We start from the raw sequence: 18,384 nt of genomic DNA, 5'->3' as shown, positions 1-18,384 counted from the left end.
AGAAATAAATAAAGGCAAGACACCTTGTTCTAATGGGGAAATACAAATTAAATATGGTGCAATGCCTGCTAAGCGATGTACAAGCAGGAGGTAACCTTGCAAGACCAGGGCCCCTTGCCATGGGGAAGCCAGCTGAGGCATGATGCTGTGAGCAGCGTCAACCTGGCCAAGGCACCAAATACTGGCATGGCCTTTCATTAACACTGTTCCCCACCTGACATGCAGCAGGCAGCATGAACATGGCAAGGAAGGGGTTGACTGGCATTGCCTCTACCGAGGACCCCAGGATCCCCAGCAGCCCCTTGTGCTCGTACATAACACTCGCCCCCTCCCCACCCCACAGCACTGCTCAGCAAGACCAGAAACCCTATGCCAAGGGGAGCACCACCCCTCCTTCCCTCCCCATCTTCCCGGCTCCCTCTGAGAGCACCCCCCTGCTCTACCTGCCGGAGCACTGCCCCCAACTCCAAAGAGCATCCCTAGCCCAGTCAGGGACCCTGCCCTCACCCCCTCCCCTCCTACCTCCTCTCCACTGAGCATCCCAGGGCATCCTAGGCACTGGATCCCTGCTCAGCATGGAGGGCATGGGGCCACCCCCCCAAAGCACCCATCTCTGCACAGGGTGGCTCTACCCATCCTGGACCTATGTAACACTGAACATCCATGCTCCTTCCTCACGATTCCATGCACCCCTTTTCTCTGCATGCACACATGTATCCTGTCCCCCTCCCCTGGCCGTGGCCAGGCACAGCCCCAGGCCCTGCAGTGTGGCAGTGCCAGGCCACTTGGCCTGGTACAACCCACCAGGCACTGCTATTACACGTTAGGACAGGGCTGCTCCAGTGTGGGGGAGCCTACCTTGCAGCCTCCCTTCAAGACGCAATGCAACCCATCAGCCCAGCCTTGCAGAGAACTTGCCAACACACGGTGCTCCCACCCCTGTGGCTGATGATGCCAGGGATGCTGAAGGCTGCAGTCTGCACTGCCACCCCTGGGGAGGGGACGGCCAGCATCCTGCACCCTCCAGCATGAAACTGAGCCATGCAGCGGGGAAGCACTGCCCTGGCAGGAACTGCTTGGATTCCTGCTATCTATGAGTCCACGGCCTATGGGTGCTGGAGATGGTGTGGGGTGGAGGGGGCTCAGATGGTCCCTGGTGTGGCTGCATGCATGGCGATGCCTGGCAATACGAGGTGCAGCTCGCAGAAGGCCCCAGGGGCCGAGTCAGCCTTTGGCAGCTGCACGAGGAGGAGCAAGAAGGAACCACCTATGGTTACTGTATTCTGTAATGGTAAGTAACTAGCAAGAAGCTGTGTCTGTTCCTCTGGCAGAGTGGGCTTCCCCAGATGAGCCTCAGCAGCCCACGGTACTGTGCTTGGCCTCCCAGCCACATCAATAGTCCTTGTCCTCCGGGTGGGTGATGTACATGATGGGCACCAGTCCCTTCTCGGAGCCAAGGCTGCACTGCAGCCAGTCACTGTCCACCTTGGAGATGACCTGCAGGATGTCTCCCTCATTGAAGCTCAGCTGTCCTGCCTCAGTGGCAATGTGATGGCAAAGAGCTTTCACCTCACTGTAGGCAGAGGGAGGGGAGGAAGGGTTAACTTGCCACAGCACACTCACCCCATTGAAGCCCAGGGACCACCATGGGCACAGAGGAGCAAGGAAAACACTCCCTGCCTCCCTCCCCAGACAGGCTCTCAGCTGCCCCCCAGCTCCCCATCGCCTGCAGACTGCAAAGTTGGGGTGGACGGATGCACAAGCTGTGTCACTGCCCTGATCTGTCCCCTGGTACATGAGTACAAAGGGGGCCAGGTGAACCGCAACAGGCAGAGCCGTGCCAACCCCAATCTACCATGTCCCAGCACCTGCAGGACGGCCACGTGGCGCCGCTCACCAGGGAGGGTGGGTAGACAGCCCCCAGGCTGGCCATGCCTCGGAGGGCACTTCAGGTGGTTCTGGCCGGGGGGGCTCCAGCTCAGGGGCTGCTTCTTGCCACATGCTTGCCCCGACCGTCTGGGCCACCAGCTGGAACATGGACTTGTCCAAGCTCAGCCAGCTGGAGGGCAACCTGCAAGAAGGAGATAGAAGCAGGTAGTGGCAGGGAAGCGTACCAGGGGGCAAGGAGCAGCTGCTCTCATGGCAAGGTCATGCCTTAGAGGTCTGTCTCCATGCACAAAGTGCACTGTGGTCCCCAGGCTGTCTCCTGGCGGGGAGGACTCAGCATCCTCCAGACACACCATGGCCTAGACTGGGAAGGACATTTCCAGTGGCCATAGAAGCAAGAAGGGTGCAGATGGAGAGGCAATGCAGGGAGGGCCCAGCTACATGGGGAAACTTCACGCCTCCTCCTCACCCGTTGTGAGCAACAGGGATGGCTCCATGTTTTGCTCTCACTTAGTACATGTTTTGCTCTCACTTAGTACGTGTTTTTGGGAGGGATGAGGTGATGATGGGGGCGGTGCAGCAGGGGCCCTTCCTGCAGAGAGGGGGTTTAGGAGCCGAGGCAGTGGCAGAGCTCAGGCAGAAGATTGAGCAAGGGTAGGAGCCGAGGAGGGAAATGGTGGTGTGGGCAGGCAGGCAGGCAGGGCTGGGCAGGGGTGACAGACCTCTCCGTTCACACACTGCCTCTGATATACCACCATGGTGTAGCCCAGTGGTCGGCTATTGACCTGACTTCCACCTGCACTGCTGTAACCCCAGGTTAACCAGCCCTCCCTAGTCCCATCCTTACCTGTTAGGCTGCCTGGGCTCTTTTTGCACCTTCCTGGACCCAAACAAGTGTCCCCACTTGATGGGCTGGCTGCCCTTTGATGCACTGATGCTGCTCTCCTCTTGGGGGGCTGCTACTGCTACTCCCACTCTTTGCTGAGTCCCAGTCTCCTTTTCCTTGCTGTGCTTCAGCTCTGTAAGCACCGAGTCTGGGGGGCTGCCCATCCAGAAGGGCCAGCTCCATTCCTTCACCTCTTCGCCGACCAGTACCTGCTGGGGCTTTTCCAAGGGCTCTTCCACAGCTTCAGGACTTGGCTTGCTGGCAGCCTTGGGCCTCTCCTCCAAGTTACCCTCAGCCTCTGCACCCTCCACCACCCCTTCGCGGGGGGGTGGTGCCTTGCGGGTCTCCGCTGACCTGGGCACAGCATTCAAAGCTGCCGCCTTCTTCGCATAGCAGGTGAACTTCGAGCCTTCGGCTGAGCCCTCAATGTAAATCTGAGAGCTCTGCATGAGCTGGTACCACCAGCCCGCCTGCTTGTCCTTCTTCCCCTCCCACATGCTCTCTCGCACCTTCCTCCGCTCTTCCTCCCTGTTGCCATCTCCGCAGGAGGCCCCCACCCCCTTGACCCTCTCACTCGCAGCTTGCTGGGAGCTGCGGCCTGGTGAGATGTCATCATCTCTGGCACCCACTTTGCATGCTTCAGGGGCAGTGCTGCAGTCATAAGGATCCTCACTGTTACCCCACGTCTGCATCAGCTGCAGGGTGGAGTGTGTGGAAAGCAGCAGGTCCTGCTTCACACGCAGCAGCTCCTTTTGCTGCTGCTGCTCTTTGCCCATCTGCATCAGGTGATGCTCAAAAAGGAGGTCTAGGTTGAAGGGTAGCAGGGAGAGAGGCTGGAGCAGGAGCAGGAGCTCCTCGAAAAGAGGCTGGCACACGCTATGAGACAGGCACAAGAAGCCTACCGGCTGGTAGTGTGCCAGGATGATATCTGTAGGGCAAGAGACATTTAATTAGATGAGAGGCCCTTGCCACCTTTGTCAAGCCACCAAGAAGCTTCTGAAGCTATGGGGAAAGGAGTTGGACACTAGTTTTTGGTCACAGCTGTGGCTGCAGCATGAGGCTCAGCACTGGGTCAGGGAGCACCAGATGCTCTGTGAGCTCTGGGCAAACTGGCCCAGGTCCTGCTTCCAGTCATGCCTGCAGCCAGGACCTGCCTGTCAGACTATCCACCAGGATGACCTCTGCCACAAATGCTATGGAAGTAGGGTGCAAATAAAGAGCATCAAAGAGGGTTGGCACACATTAAGATTCTCTTCCCCACCTCCTGGAGATGAACAAGGAGCTGCAGATCTGGCCAGTACCAGTCCCCTGCAGAGAGAGAGGTGTCGGGGACAGCTGAATACAGTCTTTCCAGGGATCTGGCTGGGCTGAACTGTGGATCCTAACAAAATGAACTAGCATTTCTACCTGCAGCATTCATCTTTCACTTCATTTGACCACATCCGCAGTGCCCCCCCCCCCCCCCGCTTTGTTGTCAGGTCTTGCTCCCAGGGAGAGAGTTGGGAACAGGATTTGTGGCCATTTGGCTCCAGTGAGATAACAAACTTACACCATAGACAGGACTTGCACCTTATCTCCAACCCCTTTGCCTAGCCTTCTGTGTCCTGACAGCCCTAGCTATTGCTCACACTTCCAGCTCTTAATGATGTCTTGAAACAGATGGTCATCTTCTGCTCCAGAAAAACAGGGTGCTTTCTCTTGCCACACTGCTCAGTACAAAGGCAATTCTATTTTCCTGTCTGCTCCAGAGAGAAGTGCTGACTGCACACACAGACCCGAGAAATGTCTGCTGTCAGCCCTCAAACCTGCCAGAAGATACTGGGCTGGACTTCTTGCAGTGCATGGGGCCCTGGGCTGAGCACAGGCTGAGCCAGCAGCACTCTCAGGGGATCCAGCAGGTTGAGGGTGTCTGTCTCACTGTGCATTTAGCACTTAGTCATGCTGCTTCTAAGCATCTGGCAGCTTGGTCGTCGCTGCTGGGTTATCTGTACGCTCCAGAAACATTTCTGGTTGAAAAAACCAGATACATCCAGTAAAATCTGCTTTTCATTTGTCAGGAGGTTTTCCTTTCCATTTCCCATGCCTGAAGGGTTTCAGCAAAGTGTTCACACCTCAAGCCATATGAAGCTCTCAGGCACTGGGCAGGGAATGCAGAATTTTGGGGAGGGTTAGATCTGGTCTCCTGCAGGTAGATTGAGGGATCTGCACTGGAGGTGATAACCTTGGGTACTAGCTGCAGCTGGGAAGGACATGGCTGGCCAGGCTCTCCACAGCTCAGGTGGAGCTTTGACTTCCACCTCGCTCCCTTTAGCTGACCAGCCCTCCAGCAACATGTACACTGGGACTGTGTATAGTCTAGTCCTTCAGCTCAGAGCAGAGGGGAGCAGCCTAGGCTGAGAGACCAACAAGAGACACGTGTGCCCCAGAGCTTAGATCTGTGCTCTACATTGTGCAGAATTTGGCCCCCACTGCAGCCCACAGCCCTCAGGCTCTTACCTTCATGGTTGTAGAGGTGGTTGAACCAGAACTCCAAGGACCGGATACTGCAGGAAGGGAAAGAAAGAAAAAGTGAAAATCAATTCACCCCCTTCATCCTAGCTGTTCTACAAGAAGCGTGGCTGGAAAAGGGCATTTACACAGCATAGCCCTGTGAACCTCAAGACCTAGTGAAAGGACAGTGGCTCACTCTCATCAGCATGCACTGACCACAGCCACCCAGCCTGTCACAGAGCCAGTTTGCTTTACATGAGGCATTGTGCAACCGTAACCCCTAACAACCATGTTTCCAGCAAGTTTCCTCACCATTTAGCTCCTATGTCCTTGGCAGAGCTTAGCTTTGCTGAGAAGGGCTCATGTGAGAGAGGTAAATCATCTACAAACATGAGACCATTGCTGCAGGCTTGGCCCAAAATATGCTGGCTTCCTGTGCCAGCAGGGGAGAGCTGGGCCATCCTGGGTGGGGAGAGCAGGGCAGAGCTTGCTCCTGCTTGTAGGGGTCCCCCAACATTTGGAGATTTTGGGGACTCTGTTGCCACTGTCAGAGCTCTTGCTGACCACTGGAGAGGAGCAGGGAAATACCATCCTAACAGCACTCATCCCTTTACCGCGGCCACCTTCTGTTTAACACAGAGTGTAGTGTGCACGCTCCTTATCCAATCTGGAAGCGTCAGCCTTGAGTCCTGAACCAGGGCAATTTCTCCTTCAAAGCCTCATGCACTGGGATTCACTGCAGCTCCAGGAAGCAGTGATTTAAGCAGGGATTTTCAGGAGTAATTTATGTGTATGTTATGTCTATCCCTATATGAACCCTGACAGACAGACTCTTCCCATCTAATGTTTTGGGGCTAAAACAAACTGACAATGTTCTTCAGTGGGCTACAGCCAGCTCTGGCCCTGGGGTTCTCAGTTCTGGCCTGGTAGGGGTAGGTTTTGATCCTTCTGGAGTTCCCTGAGGCTCACAGCTTCTTCCTTCCCTCACCTACAGCTGGGGAGTGGCTTCCCAGGTTTCTTAAGTCTTTTCATTGGCAACTGTGCCTGCTTGCAGTCAAGGACCAGCACCTGCTGCCAGCCCTGGACAGTGACATGCAGTCAGCCCAGGGAGCCTGCTTACTTGAGGAGGCCAAAGATGAATGCATTGAACCTCATGGTGTGGTTGGTGAGCTCCGTGTACTGGCTGATCTTGCTATAGAGGCTGTGCAGCAACTTGGTAGAGGGGCCTATGGAGAGAAGCAAAATGTTGAGATTAGTTGTGGTCAGCAAAGCCGAAACAGCATCACGGGAAGGAGCATCAAGGCAAAGACAGAAGTTGGCTGGGTACCCATGCCCGTATGTGCATTGCCCCTCCACCAATCATCAAGATGAGCTCGCTCCATCCCAACAGTTAGACTTCAAAAGGGGTGAAGTTGTGGTCTGTCCCAGACTGCCACTCCAAAACTTTGGGAGTTTCAATGGATGAAAGTACCCCAGGGACCTGTCTCCCACACTTCAGGGACAATCATGGCCCTCAGCTCAGAATCAGCAGGTAAACAGAATATTATGGTGGGTGGTTATAATTTGGGGTATCTACAATCACAGAGATAACCCCAGAGCTGGAGATTTGCCACAAACAGGCTAGGAGGCTTCCCAGCCCTGGATGTAAGCTCTTCATGATGCAGAAATTAGTGTGGCCCTGCCATCTGTAACCTCAGAAAAGAGTTCTCCTGGATGGTAGCCACTGCCACAATCCAGGGTGCAGACTGGTACTAGCAGAGGGTGCAGGTGATGTGGGCATGCTTGAGCCAAATGAGCTGTGTGTGCAAATTTTCTTACAGACCAGGCTAGAGCACAGCTCTGCCTCATACAGTAGCTGTGCAGGGCTAAAGATGAAGGTCTAGAAACACCCTGGAAACTTAGAGGAGGGAAAAGGGCATTCTTTTAGGGGTTTTTTTCTTTCTTTTTTTTTTTCATTGCTAAGGGCTGTTATAGGAGAATTTAGAAATTTCAGGGAAAATGACAATAAATATTTGGACAGAATAGAGCAGTGGCTCTCCCACCTTGCAAGAGAAGGTCAAGGTGCACCTTGTTCTGCGCAGGGAGCCAGATATTATTCTGCATCCCCATCCTTATAGTCAACCTTTCCTAGCACCTCCCAGCCACAACACAGGAGTACTGCAGAGTGATGGGCATTGCTGCACACCCTCCATACCCAGCTGGGTGGATGCCTCCACCATGCTCCAGGGGATGTTCCTCCTCTGGCCAATGATCATGTCCAGGACATAAGCCTTGAGCCCATCACTCATGATGTCCCGGACAGCAGGGCACAGGTATTTCAGGATGAGATGTCCCACGTTGGGGCTCACAGAGCTATTCCCAAGTTTGGCCTAAGGGAGAACAGGCAACAGGGAGAGGGTTGGTAACTGCTCTACAAGGTACAGACGCATGCGAACAGTCTAGTCCTACTTGCCTACTACAGACACCCAGCAGGCAATATCCAGGCTATGATGATGCTCAGCAGCTCCTTGAACAGGCAGGGTCTTCCCCTTCACCCTTGCTGCCTCATACACCAGTTCTGGGTTGCTCCCTGCAAGGTCTGCCCCAGGCTGGGATGAGGCAACAGCTTGGGAAGAGAATATCCCAGCTTGAGAAGAGGATATCCCAGTTAGAAGGGATGCCCAGTTCTCCCTACAGGTATAACAAGGCTGTCCTGCTGGAGGAAGAAGAGAGTAGGGGCTTTTTCTGCTGCTGTAGATTTTCTTGTTGCTATTTTTGAAGTAGGAAGCAGCAAGCGACATAGGAACTTCCAGTACCGAGGGGTTAAGGAACACTTAACTCAGTGACATGTCGAGCTATAATTCTTAGGGATTACTATAAATAAACAGGGTGAGGGCAAAATGGATGGACAGAGCCCAGGTTGAGGTGTGGAAGCATGTAAGAGTCCAGCATCAGCAGAGCAGGGACATATTCTGCTGCATACAGTCCTTGAGCTGCCAAGGGGTCTATCCAAAGGGCCCCAGGCCTTGCACATCATGTTGGTGGTCCCAGGCAGTTGTGTTCAGGGCACAGATTTTACCAGCTGAGCTGGAATTACACTGGCCAGTTGGCACAGGTCCACAAAGGTCCTGAACTGAGACTGAACTTCTGGGTCAGGAATAATCCCGCCAGATCCATTGAGCGTGGGAGCATCAGGGACGGGTGCTGCCTTTTGACAGGTGAATGCTCAGCCCTTGGCACACTGACACATAATGAAACCCCAGATCAAAACCACAGTGTTGTCTGGCAAGTAAAGTAATGGGGGAATGTTGTGATTATTCCCCAAATCAACACTGCAAGAATAGGAAATTCACAGTGAAGCTTTCAAAATCTGTGGAAAACCAAACAGCTCCGGTTATGCTGCACAGCAATCTCTGCATCAGCAACGATTGTAATTAAGGGCAAATTACCCTGGGCTCTGAGATAAGATTGAATGGGCTTGGAATCTGTCCCAGTCAGGTTTCTCCTTGGGGATGGCACTCCAGGGCAGTTGTCATGTCCAAACAGTGTCACATTGCTGCCCCAGAGTCCCTGCGACTGAAGCAGAGCATTCAGCTTTGAGAGGAGGCACCACAAAGATGCTGAGTGTCACAGGACAACACTGGCTGGTACAAACAAAAGTGAGCTTGCTCTGCTTGTGTTATTCCAGAAATGGGAGATGAGGGGAGCACAAGCCAAAGACAGCCAGCCCCATGGGCAACCTAGATGAACTCTGAAGCTAGTGGGTTTATGGTAAGGGCTATAGGGGAAGCCCAACTGCCCCAGATGGGCAATGACTGATGCACTTTTTTATCATTACAGAGACCTGTGAGACATCAAGGGACTGGGGACACTGCACTGTGCCCTGGCATCAGTGCCAGAACAGAATCGCTGGATGGGTGGAGGAGGGAAACACAGCTCTCCACTATATGAGAAAAAAGAGCTGGTGTACTGCATCAGACCAGAAGTCCAGTTGGCCTGATATTCTCTCTTATAAAGAGCCATGAGTAAGTACATAAGAAAGAGTCAAACCAGAGCAAACATATATAATACTTCCCCTTAATACTCTCCCAGCCTACAACTACTTTCAACTCAGAGACTACCTAAGCTGGACATGATTCCTATGTGTTTAGTAGACTCAATGAATTTCCCTTCCCTGTATTTTTCTGATCTTCCCTTAAATCCACATAACCTTTTAGCATTCCCAGCATCATACAGCAAGAATTGTCACAGATTTACTATCTGCTGCATGATGTACCATTGCCTTTGTTTTGTTCTTGGTACTACTAGCTTCATTGGATACCCTGTAGCTTTTTTAACTGGAAGAGAATGGAAAGGCAATCTTTCTCCATCCTCTCCATGTCACTCATGATGTTGAGAAGCCATACTGAAAGCAAGACTTACCTTCACCCCTGGATCCCTGCTGGTTCCAAAGTGAGCCACAATCAGGTCAACAGCAGTGTTGATTGCCTTCACCAGACCTAGAGGGAAAGACAGAGTCAGAGCTGCCTGAGGGGCTTCTAGGACAGACCCTGACCAAACACTTCATGAAGAAATCAGGCAGGGGCATTTCAAGCCCATGTCAGCACACATGCCCTCTCTGGTGATATGATCAGCTCATGTCAGCTCTCTGCCAAAAACATGCAGAACCCCTCCTAACTCCTCACCAAATCTATCCCTGCTGGTTCCAACACTCACGTATCAGTCCAACAATATGACAACCTTTAGAAGTATAAAACATAAGACACCTTGTCAATGTTCCCAAGGGACACGGACCATCACCTCCACGCACCATCCCTTGAGGGAGCAGAGATGGGGTCTGAGGCAATGAGTCTTTTGCTGCTTTTATCTTACAGGGTGGCAGGGCAGAAGCCATGCATTTGGCAAGCTATGTAATGACTTTCAGTAACAAGCCAGTGGTGGGTAATCTGACATCTGCATCAGTATGATGCAAGAACAGAAGTGGAATAGAGGGGAAGGCTGCCATCTGGTAATCACCAACACATAGCTGGCAAAGGCATGGGAATCTTTCTGCACATCCCTTGCCTCTGACATGATACCGAGGCAGCTGTCAACAACCCAGTCCCCAAAGCTTGCCTCTACCATGGGTCTCATCACAGCCATATCTTGTCCTGCTTTGGAATCCTTTCTCCCACCCTTTTGCATAAACACTTTACCATGTAGGACCCAACAGACCTTTTACCTAAATTACAAAATCTCAGGCTAGCACATCTGCAACATCACACAGATTCACAGGTCTACCCTTGTATACTGAGACAGGGGTGGCAGCATGTCCTGCCTTAGGGTCATACTCCTGTGCCTGCCTGCTCTCTCTGCCCTTTTTTGTGGACTTAAGATCCTTTCTAATCATACTTCCTGGGACAAGCAGCTCAAAAATACTCCATGGCACGTGGCATGGTGCAGAGAACACAAGAACCTGCCGTGGAAACAGCCATCAGTCCAGGAGGACATGTATTTATGATGCTACAGTAGAGAAGGGCAGGGAAAGAAACCATTATGTCTACAGAGATGAGATGAGACAGAGAGAAGCACTATTTGCCTTATGCTGTGCTATGGCACACCCTCCTCCACTGACATGAGACGCACGGACTCACCCTTCTTCTGCAGCAGGTCAATGGAGATAGACTCTGTGTTGCCATCTGGGGAGAGGCAGAACTCAGCAGGGGGTTTCTCCGCTAGTGAGAAGTAGTCAGGGAAGAAGTCAGTGTAGGTAAGCTGGAGTTGCCTCATAGACTGCCCTGCAGGGCCAAGACAGGGAGGAGAAGGATCAGCCCCAAGCCCTTATACCAAAGCCTCTCCCACATTGTTTGCTTTTCCCAGAAGCAACCTGCACCAGCAGGAGTCTTCACACCAGCCTGTCCAAGACAGCAAGGCTACAGGCTTGTTACTCTTCCAGCAATGGTTTGCAACATGAGCCTGTAGAGTTCAATCCCACAGTCCACCCAACATCTAGCTCCAGCTTAACTGGGGGCCCATGGGCACTGGAAGATGCTGTGGGAGGTTCATCCTCATGAGCTGGTGCTAAGGAAAACCTCTCTGCACCAGACTCTCAGGGCTGCTGTGTGGATAGCCCCAGCAAGTGGGGTCAAAAGTAGAGCACAGAAAGAATCCCTACTTGTCACACACAGGCATCCACAGGCAACAAACTACATGCCTTTTGCCTGTCCCCTGAGATGGTCTCTATTTTCAAGGGGTGACTTTTGCAGGAGCTCTTTCATGTACTCGATTTCTATCATCTGGTTGATTCCCCAGCTCTGTGCTAGGCATCTTCCCGTGAAGGAGGGATGAAGAAACTGTTTGGGTTGGCAGTGAGGTGTAGAGCTTTGGGGAATTCACTCCATGACTTGGGGCTGGCCTCAAGAATGTTCTCCCTCCCACAGACAGACCCCTCTGCTCCTCCTGGAGGACTCTCAAAGGTTCAGCCAAAAGCAGCCTGCCACTCTCAGCCCTTCCTACACAGGTTTTGGAGGACAGAGAAGATCTTAAGGGCAGAGCATGGAGAAGGCAGAGCCCCATGGAGTCCTACAGTGTTGCCAGCTGCCCCATGAGAGCTACAGCCCAGCACCTAGCATGCTGCCAGGGTCGGGGCAGATGGGCAGACACCGTGGGGCACAGACATGAGATCTCCAAGGGCCACAACTCCTGTATGAGACATGAACTACAAGCTGGACACAGTCCAGGAGCACTTGCTGAGGTCTGAGCTGGCTCTTGGGCCATTCACTTTGCCCTTCAATCCAGCCCAGAGCTGGACCTGACTGCTCTCACCTTGTGGAGAAGGGAGGCTCCACACAGAGTGTACCCATCAGTGAGGCAATTTTCACCTTTGTCTTGTACCCCTCAGCCCCACTGTAAGCAGATGCATCATCCCTCCCTCTCAGAGCAGGCAGAGCAGTGATGAGGCCAGGCATAGCTGGGATACTGAACCTGAGCCCCAAGGTCACCTCCCAAGACCCCCCCAGCAGAAAGGTGGTGCGCACCATTCAGCTTGCAGTGGAAATGGCTGGTGTTGAGAGTGCCGGGGAGCTCAAAGATGGGGTTCCCCCGGTTCAGCTGGGGCTTTTGCTGCCTCCTGTCTAGGCTGCCTGCTAAGCCGGGCAGCCCCGAAATGCGGTCCAGACCCAGGGGGTTCCTCCACCTGTACTCCCGCCACTTCAGCGCTTGGGGGAGAGGTGGTTTGCTAGAACGCCGCAGGCAGTGAGCACCAGATGGGAGGATGTGAGCAGACGGGAGGACATGGAGGGGAAACGGGGAGAGAGAGGATGAGAAAGAGGAAGGACAGAGAAAGAGAGACAGCAAGTTAGTTAAAAGTCCAGCAGCGTTTCAGGATGTTAGCATACATACATGAAGGGAGGCGGAGACCACAGCCTGGCAGAGCAGGGCAGGAGCCTGGGTGGCCTCATGGCTGAGGGCAAAGAGGGAGCAGGTTTGGGGTGCAAGCACCTGGTGTGGGGTGCTGTAAGATCAGCAGCCCCATGCTGCCCTCTGCAGAGACACAGTGTAGAAGTCGAGACTGGACGGACATGCTCTTAGCATACAACTTTCTTTTGCAGGCAGAGTGATGATGGGGGCTGTTGGGTGCTGCAGCACCCAGATGCAATTTTTCCCCAAGCTGCAGCTATAAGGGAGGGTGGTACTATAGGGAGCAGTAGCCAGAGAGCTGGAGATGTTCCAGACTAGCACGTCCTGGCAGATGGGAACCTACCATTGAGGGGCCGTATTCCCATGCTGCTCAGGGGACCAGAGCTGCTGGTCTCACTGCCACTCCTCCAGTGGGGATCTGCATGGCCTCCCACTCTGCTCACAGGCATACTGTCCACCAAGAGGGGCAGGAAGGACCCACTGTGGAGTTGGTACTCGGAGAGCAGTGGGCTTGGCTCCAGCGATGACTCCTTCTTGGGAACAGGCTTGGGGTTCTCCTTTTGCCTCAGGGCATCAGCTTTGGTGGCTTGGGAGGGCTGCATGGCACTGACAGCAAGGGAAGACCTCATGGGAAGCAGGCTGGCAGAGATGGGACAGGATCTGCTCCTGGGAGGCTGGCTCTCTCCAGCCCTCTCTGTGGTGGGTGAGGAAGAGGAGTCCATGCTTTGAAAGAAAGGCACATTGCATCGCACAGGAGAGTAACTCCCCAGGGGGGATGGACGGGTTGTCTCAGGGGCAGGATTCTTAATGCAGCCATCATTGCAGGAGGCAGCTCCATCCACTGAGCGTTGGGTCAGGAGCGTGCTGTGGGCTTGGCTCCCTGCTGCTGCTGACTGCTCTGCCAAGGTGGCTGAAGCTGAGGACTGGGAATTGGAGGAGATCTGCTGGCTGGCAGGCCAGTTGCTGGACAAGCTGTAGAGTTGGGAAAGGCTGGAGGCAAAATGGCTGTGCAGAGCAAGGGCCTTGGATGGTTTGCTGAAATGGTGCTGGAAAACAAAGGGCTGGATGGGCAGAGTCGTAGGACGCTGGTCCTTGCTGTAGCGTACCATAGGTTTGCTGTCTGTGCCACCACCTTCGGGGAGAGAAAGGGGGACAGAGTGTGAGGATGGGCAAAGGGACAGTCATCGTCAGCCTGGCAGATCACAGGCAAAAGGGACCCTGCTCTCAGCTGTGGGAAGAGGATGAGCTAGAGGCCAGTGACACAAGCAGAGTGGTTCAAGTCTGAATCGGTTACACACATCATGAGCTGGCAGGGTAAAGACATGTGGCCCCAAATGCAGGGTTTCCAGCTGTTGACAGCTGTCTGGAAGAGTAGGGCACTGCACTGGGGGCTTCTCTCTCCTGGTAGGGTCACCAGATTCCCATCCCTTCCCCATCCCTTGCTCCCAAGACAGCACAAGCCATGGCCCCAAGCACCTGCCCTCAGCCTGCCTCCATCCAGGCAGTACCACAAAGACATGGCCCAATGCACTGTGGTACAGCAAGATTTCTTATCCCGACTCACCCAAATGAGCACAAGCATTACATGCAATAGCACCGCAGCTCTGCATCCCACATCGCACTCAGTGCTGTCAGAAAGGCCGCTTGCTTCCTCTTCTCCCTCCCTCCTCTTTCTCCTGTAACTGTTCCCCCTCTGAGCACACAGCTCCCTTCCTCTCCCTGCCAGTACCAGACCCAAGCAGGACGTTCCCAATTGAATCAGGCCCACAGCAGAATAAGAAGAGCTTCCAACCCTGGAAAAGGCAGGTCTGCTTCAGCAAATGACTGACAGGGATTTCCTAAGGGTATGTGCTGGACTGATCTCCTACACATGCATGCCTGCAGCTCCTGGTGGGGCCACAATATCCTGAGGGACACAGCTGAAGCATGACACGCTGTGCACACAGTGCACAACACACACAGCACTGGATGCACACATGGGGCTGACTGGGATCCCTGATCACCACACCGCATCCCAGCGTGGCGTGGCAGCTTCTGGCTTGCCTTCCCCACCACTCCTCCAGCTCACAGCAAATCCTGGGACAAAGGACCCATCCCAAGCAGAGCCCCAGTGTTACTTGCTGCCTGTGGGGTGTGCCAGGTCTCTCTCCCTATAGCTAGCCTTTAGCAGGGCTTGCTTTTCCTCTAGTCTCTTCTCAGACCCTCTAGGCTTGCATGCTGCTCTCAGCTGGCACGAGGCAGCTCTGCCTCTATCTCCAGCTGCAGGCAGGAGCTTTCCACACAGATCTAATGCCTGCCTTGCTGTCACAGTGCAGAGGAAGGGACCACAGCAGGGGGTGCAGGAACTGCTGGGATATATTGCCCTGAGAGCTCCCGTCTGCCCCCTCCTTCCACTCCCTGAGCAGCTCTTGCTCCTTCCAAGCACTCCCTCTGCAAACCAAGGCGGCTGCTCCCACGGCTATCTTCTCCCAGCAGAGATCTGCCTTCCCTGCCATCCCACACCGAGTGCATGTTCAAGGCTCAATAAACAAACAGGACAATACACAAAAAACTCTTGCTCCAAAGGCCAAAATCTCTCCCACACCTGCCATGGCAATGAATGACATGTTCTTCCTATCTCCTGCCAGAAAAGTTCAGGGCATTAAATGGAGACAGTCAGGTCCTTGGCATGTTAGGGGCTATCTACCACAGCATTCTGGTCAGAGCTCCATTTTAGACAGTCTCTTTTACCTGTGAAACAGGTACAAGAACTGTCTAGGGCAGAGATGGAGGTCTCCTGCCATGCTGGAGAAATGGCCGTACCTCTGATGGGACTGTCACACAGCTTCCTCACCAGGACATGTAACGGCAATATCAAGGTGGAAAGCAATTCATGTATTACAGGCTTTCCTGCAGAGGGAGCTGGGACAATTACCCTCCAGAGGAACCTTTGCTGCAATCCAATGCACTGTGGAGGATATGGCCAGGATATTCCAGCAGAGACACACAGCTTCTCTAATCTCTGCAGAATTCATGTTGTAAGTCCTGGCAGAGACTGTGTGAGCTCCCTGACCCTACATTGAGAGGAGACTGCTGGCTATGCCTCTTCCCTCCCCACCTCTGCCCCATGTGGCTCCAAAGAAGAAAGGTTAAAAACTCCTCAATGGTTCCCTTCCCTTCATCTGCTGGGAACATGGCTCTGCTGAGCACCTTCAAATCTCTGTCTTGGGACCTAAAGGCAGATGTTTCTCATGGACTAGGGGAGTACAACGCCCTGGAAGGGAGACAATCCTCCAAGCTGCACAGACCCTAAGTGCTAATGCCGTGTCCTCCCTTACACAATATGAGAGGTTTGCACAAAACCTCAAAAGGCTTTAGAAATACAAGGACAAGGCACTTGCACTGATCTGGGTCTGAAATAAGCACAGCAGGGCTTTGTCCCAAGGAGTGGTAGACCAGGAAACAAACTGCACAGGCACTGGTCTCCCATCACCATGCAGGTTCCTCTGCTGCTGCCCTCATGTCCCAAAAAGCAGCCTTTTTTTTTACTTCTCCATTCTGCCTAGTTTGGCTCCTTACCGTCTGCTTGGGCTCTAACATCTCTTTGTCCATGGCCGCTGGTAGAGCTACCTGAAAAGCTGGCATCTGCCTCCATCAGCAGGGAGAGAGAGGCTTGCTCACCTTCCCCATGCCCACTGGGGATAGTCTCACTGGAGCCTGAGTCTTTGGTGGAACACAAAGCCTGGCTGTCCCCAAAAGCGTGATTCAAACAGAAGCCCTCGCAGCTCTGGTTCAGGCTGTGGACAAAGGGCATGGGTGGAAGACTCTGGCTGCGGTGAGCTCTTTCTTCAAGGAAGGTTGGGCAATCCCGCTGTGTCTCGGGGATAGGGGAGAACTCCAAGGAGGAATCACCACTGGACCGGAGCGGTGGGGAGGTGCCGTTCTTTTTCCTGCCTTTAGCCAGTTCAGCAAAAGATGTCACTCGCTTCGGGGGGGAACTCTGGATGAGTATTGCTGGACTTTCACTCAGCTTGACTGGACAGCTCACCATGTGCTCCAAAGAGCCCAGCCTGCTTCTAGGACTCCTGTCCAGGTTCTGATCATAGCTCCTGGAGCGCTGCCGGCTTGTGTTGAGGTTAGGTGGTGACACATTCACATAGACCTGACCCTCAATCATGTTCTGGGTGGCTTCTCCCTTTGCCTCCTCTTCACTGCACTCCACATTCCTTTCTTCTTGTCTCAGGTCAGGCCTTCTAAACAGATAGTATTCAGTGGGCTGGGCTGGGCTACCTTTGGTATGGTCTTCCGAGCAGCTAGTTATGGAAGATCCTGCCGGGCTGGGGGATGACTGGGAAGACAAGTCACATGTGACTAACTTATAATAATTCTGAGTAGCCACAACAAGCCGTGCTTGGCTCTGGAAGCAGGCAGTGAGATCTGAGCTCTCCAAAGTGCAAGGCTCACAGTGGAGGTGGTAGGAGTTACAGTTAGCATCAAGGACAGATGAGGAGGAGTGTTGACACCCACACACCTTCCCCGAACTCTCTGGGTGATGTGACTCACAAGACATCTTGGATTCTGTGGGTGATGAATGCAAATTCAGGTAAAAAGCTCCTGTGTCTGAGTGGCTGCAGAAGGAAGAGTCACAGGACAGGTTGGCTGAATTCAGGTTAGATCGAGAATGGCCATTCATTTTGTTGTAGAGAGTGCTGAAGTTCACCAGCATCCCATCGGAGCTGTTGCAGGAAGAGTCACTTATGTAGCCCATCTGTTGGTCAATCACTTCAGACTGACTTGATGAACTGTAGCAGCAACAATGCTGGAGCTCTGAGCTGGAACAGCTGCATGTCCGTCTGTGCAGGGCATCCTGATTCCTCAGAGATTCACTCATGTTCTGGTTCCACTCCTGGTCACCACCATCGAAAGAGAAGCTCGAGGAGCTGCCACAATGGCAGCTGCATTCATCCAGCTCCATGCGTTCTGAGGCCTGGTAGCACTGGTTCGCATTGTTCCTCTTCTGGATGTTGTCACTGCTGATTTTGTCCTCTTGCCCGTCTACCACACCGGACCGGCTGGCCATGTTCCAGGATTTCACAATGTGGTTGGAGTCATGGAGGTGCAAAGGGGGCAAGGCCAGTTCGTGCAGATGAAAGGGAGGTTTGCCAGCCACAAGAGAGTTGTGAAGGTGGAAAGATTTTTGACCCAAGTCATCCCCAAAGATGCTGAGGTCTTCACCCTCATTCAGCAGGAAAGGGTGGTGTTGCTTACTGACACTATGGACAATGAAGTCCCTCGCTTTGCCGCCTTTGTTGTCTGAGGCCTCTGCTGAGGTTTCAGAGGCCTGGAGAAAGCTGCTGTACACCAAGGAGTCAGTTTGTGAAAGGTCTCTGTCCGGAAGGGCAGAGGTCTGTGTAATGCTTAGCTCTGGCTGGCAGAAGGGGTTGGTCCTTTTCCTCATGGAGCAGCACTGTCTATCAGGGACCTGGCAATGAACCAGGGGAATGTGATGGACAATCAGCGTCTCGCCAGTCAGTTTGGGTGAACTATCCATGGTGAGGAATGCTCTTCAGGACATCAGTTAAGCTGGTGCTACCCATGGACAGGTAGGGGTGTGCATGAGAGGCTGGGCAGACACTTCTCATGGGGCAATTCAGATACCTAGAGAGAGACAAAAACACAAAGGAAGTCACCTCTCAGGAAAGGCAGTGACTATTTAAAGCATCCTTGGTTTGACTGAAGACTTCATGACCTAAACAGACTGGTCC

The 18,384-nt window shown here is 53.3% G+C and overlaps 1 protein-coding gene across 1 annotated transcript; it reads right to left on the bottom strand.

The window, feature by feature from the left end:
- Positions 1–1,392: 1,392 nt before the first annotated feature.
- Positions 1,393–18,170, bottom strand: LOC127029091 (AP-4 complex accessory subunit RUSC2-like). The gene is given in 12 exon segments (XM_050914731.1): positions 1,393–1,573; positions 1,898–2,071; positions 2,735–3,701; positions 5,270–5,316; positions 6,384–6,489; positions 7,458–7,632; positions 9,665–9,741; positions 10,876–11,019; positions 12,259–12,447; positions 12,450–12,458; positions 12,984–13,772; positions 16,199–18,170. Coding segments are annotated over 12 exon segments (4,830 nt in total).
- Positions 18,171–18,384: the final 214 nt, after the last annotated feature.

This window comes from Gymnogyps californianus, unplaced genomic scaffold (assembly GCF_018139145.2).
Source record: "Gymnogyps californianus isolate 813 unplaced genomic scaffold, ASM1813914v2 HiC_scaffold_68, whole genome shotgun sequence".
NCBI lineage: Eukaryota > Metazoa > Chordata > Aves > Accipitriformes > Cathartidae > Gymnogyps > Gymnogyps californianus.
This window is presented reverse-complemented; position numbering and strand designations above follow the sequence as displayed.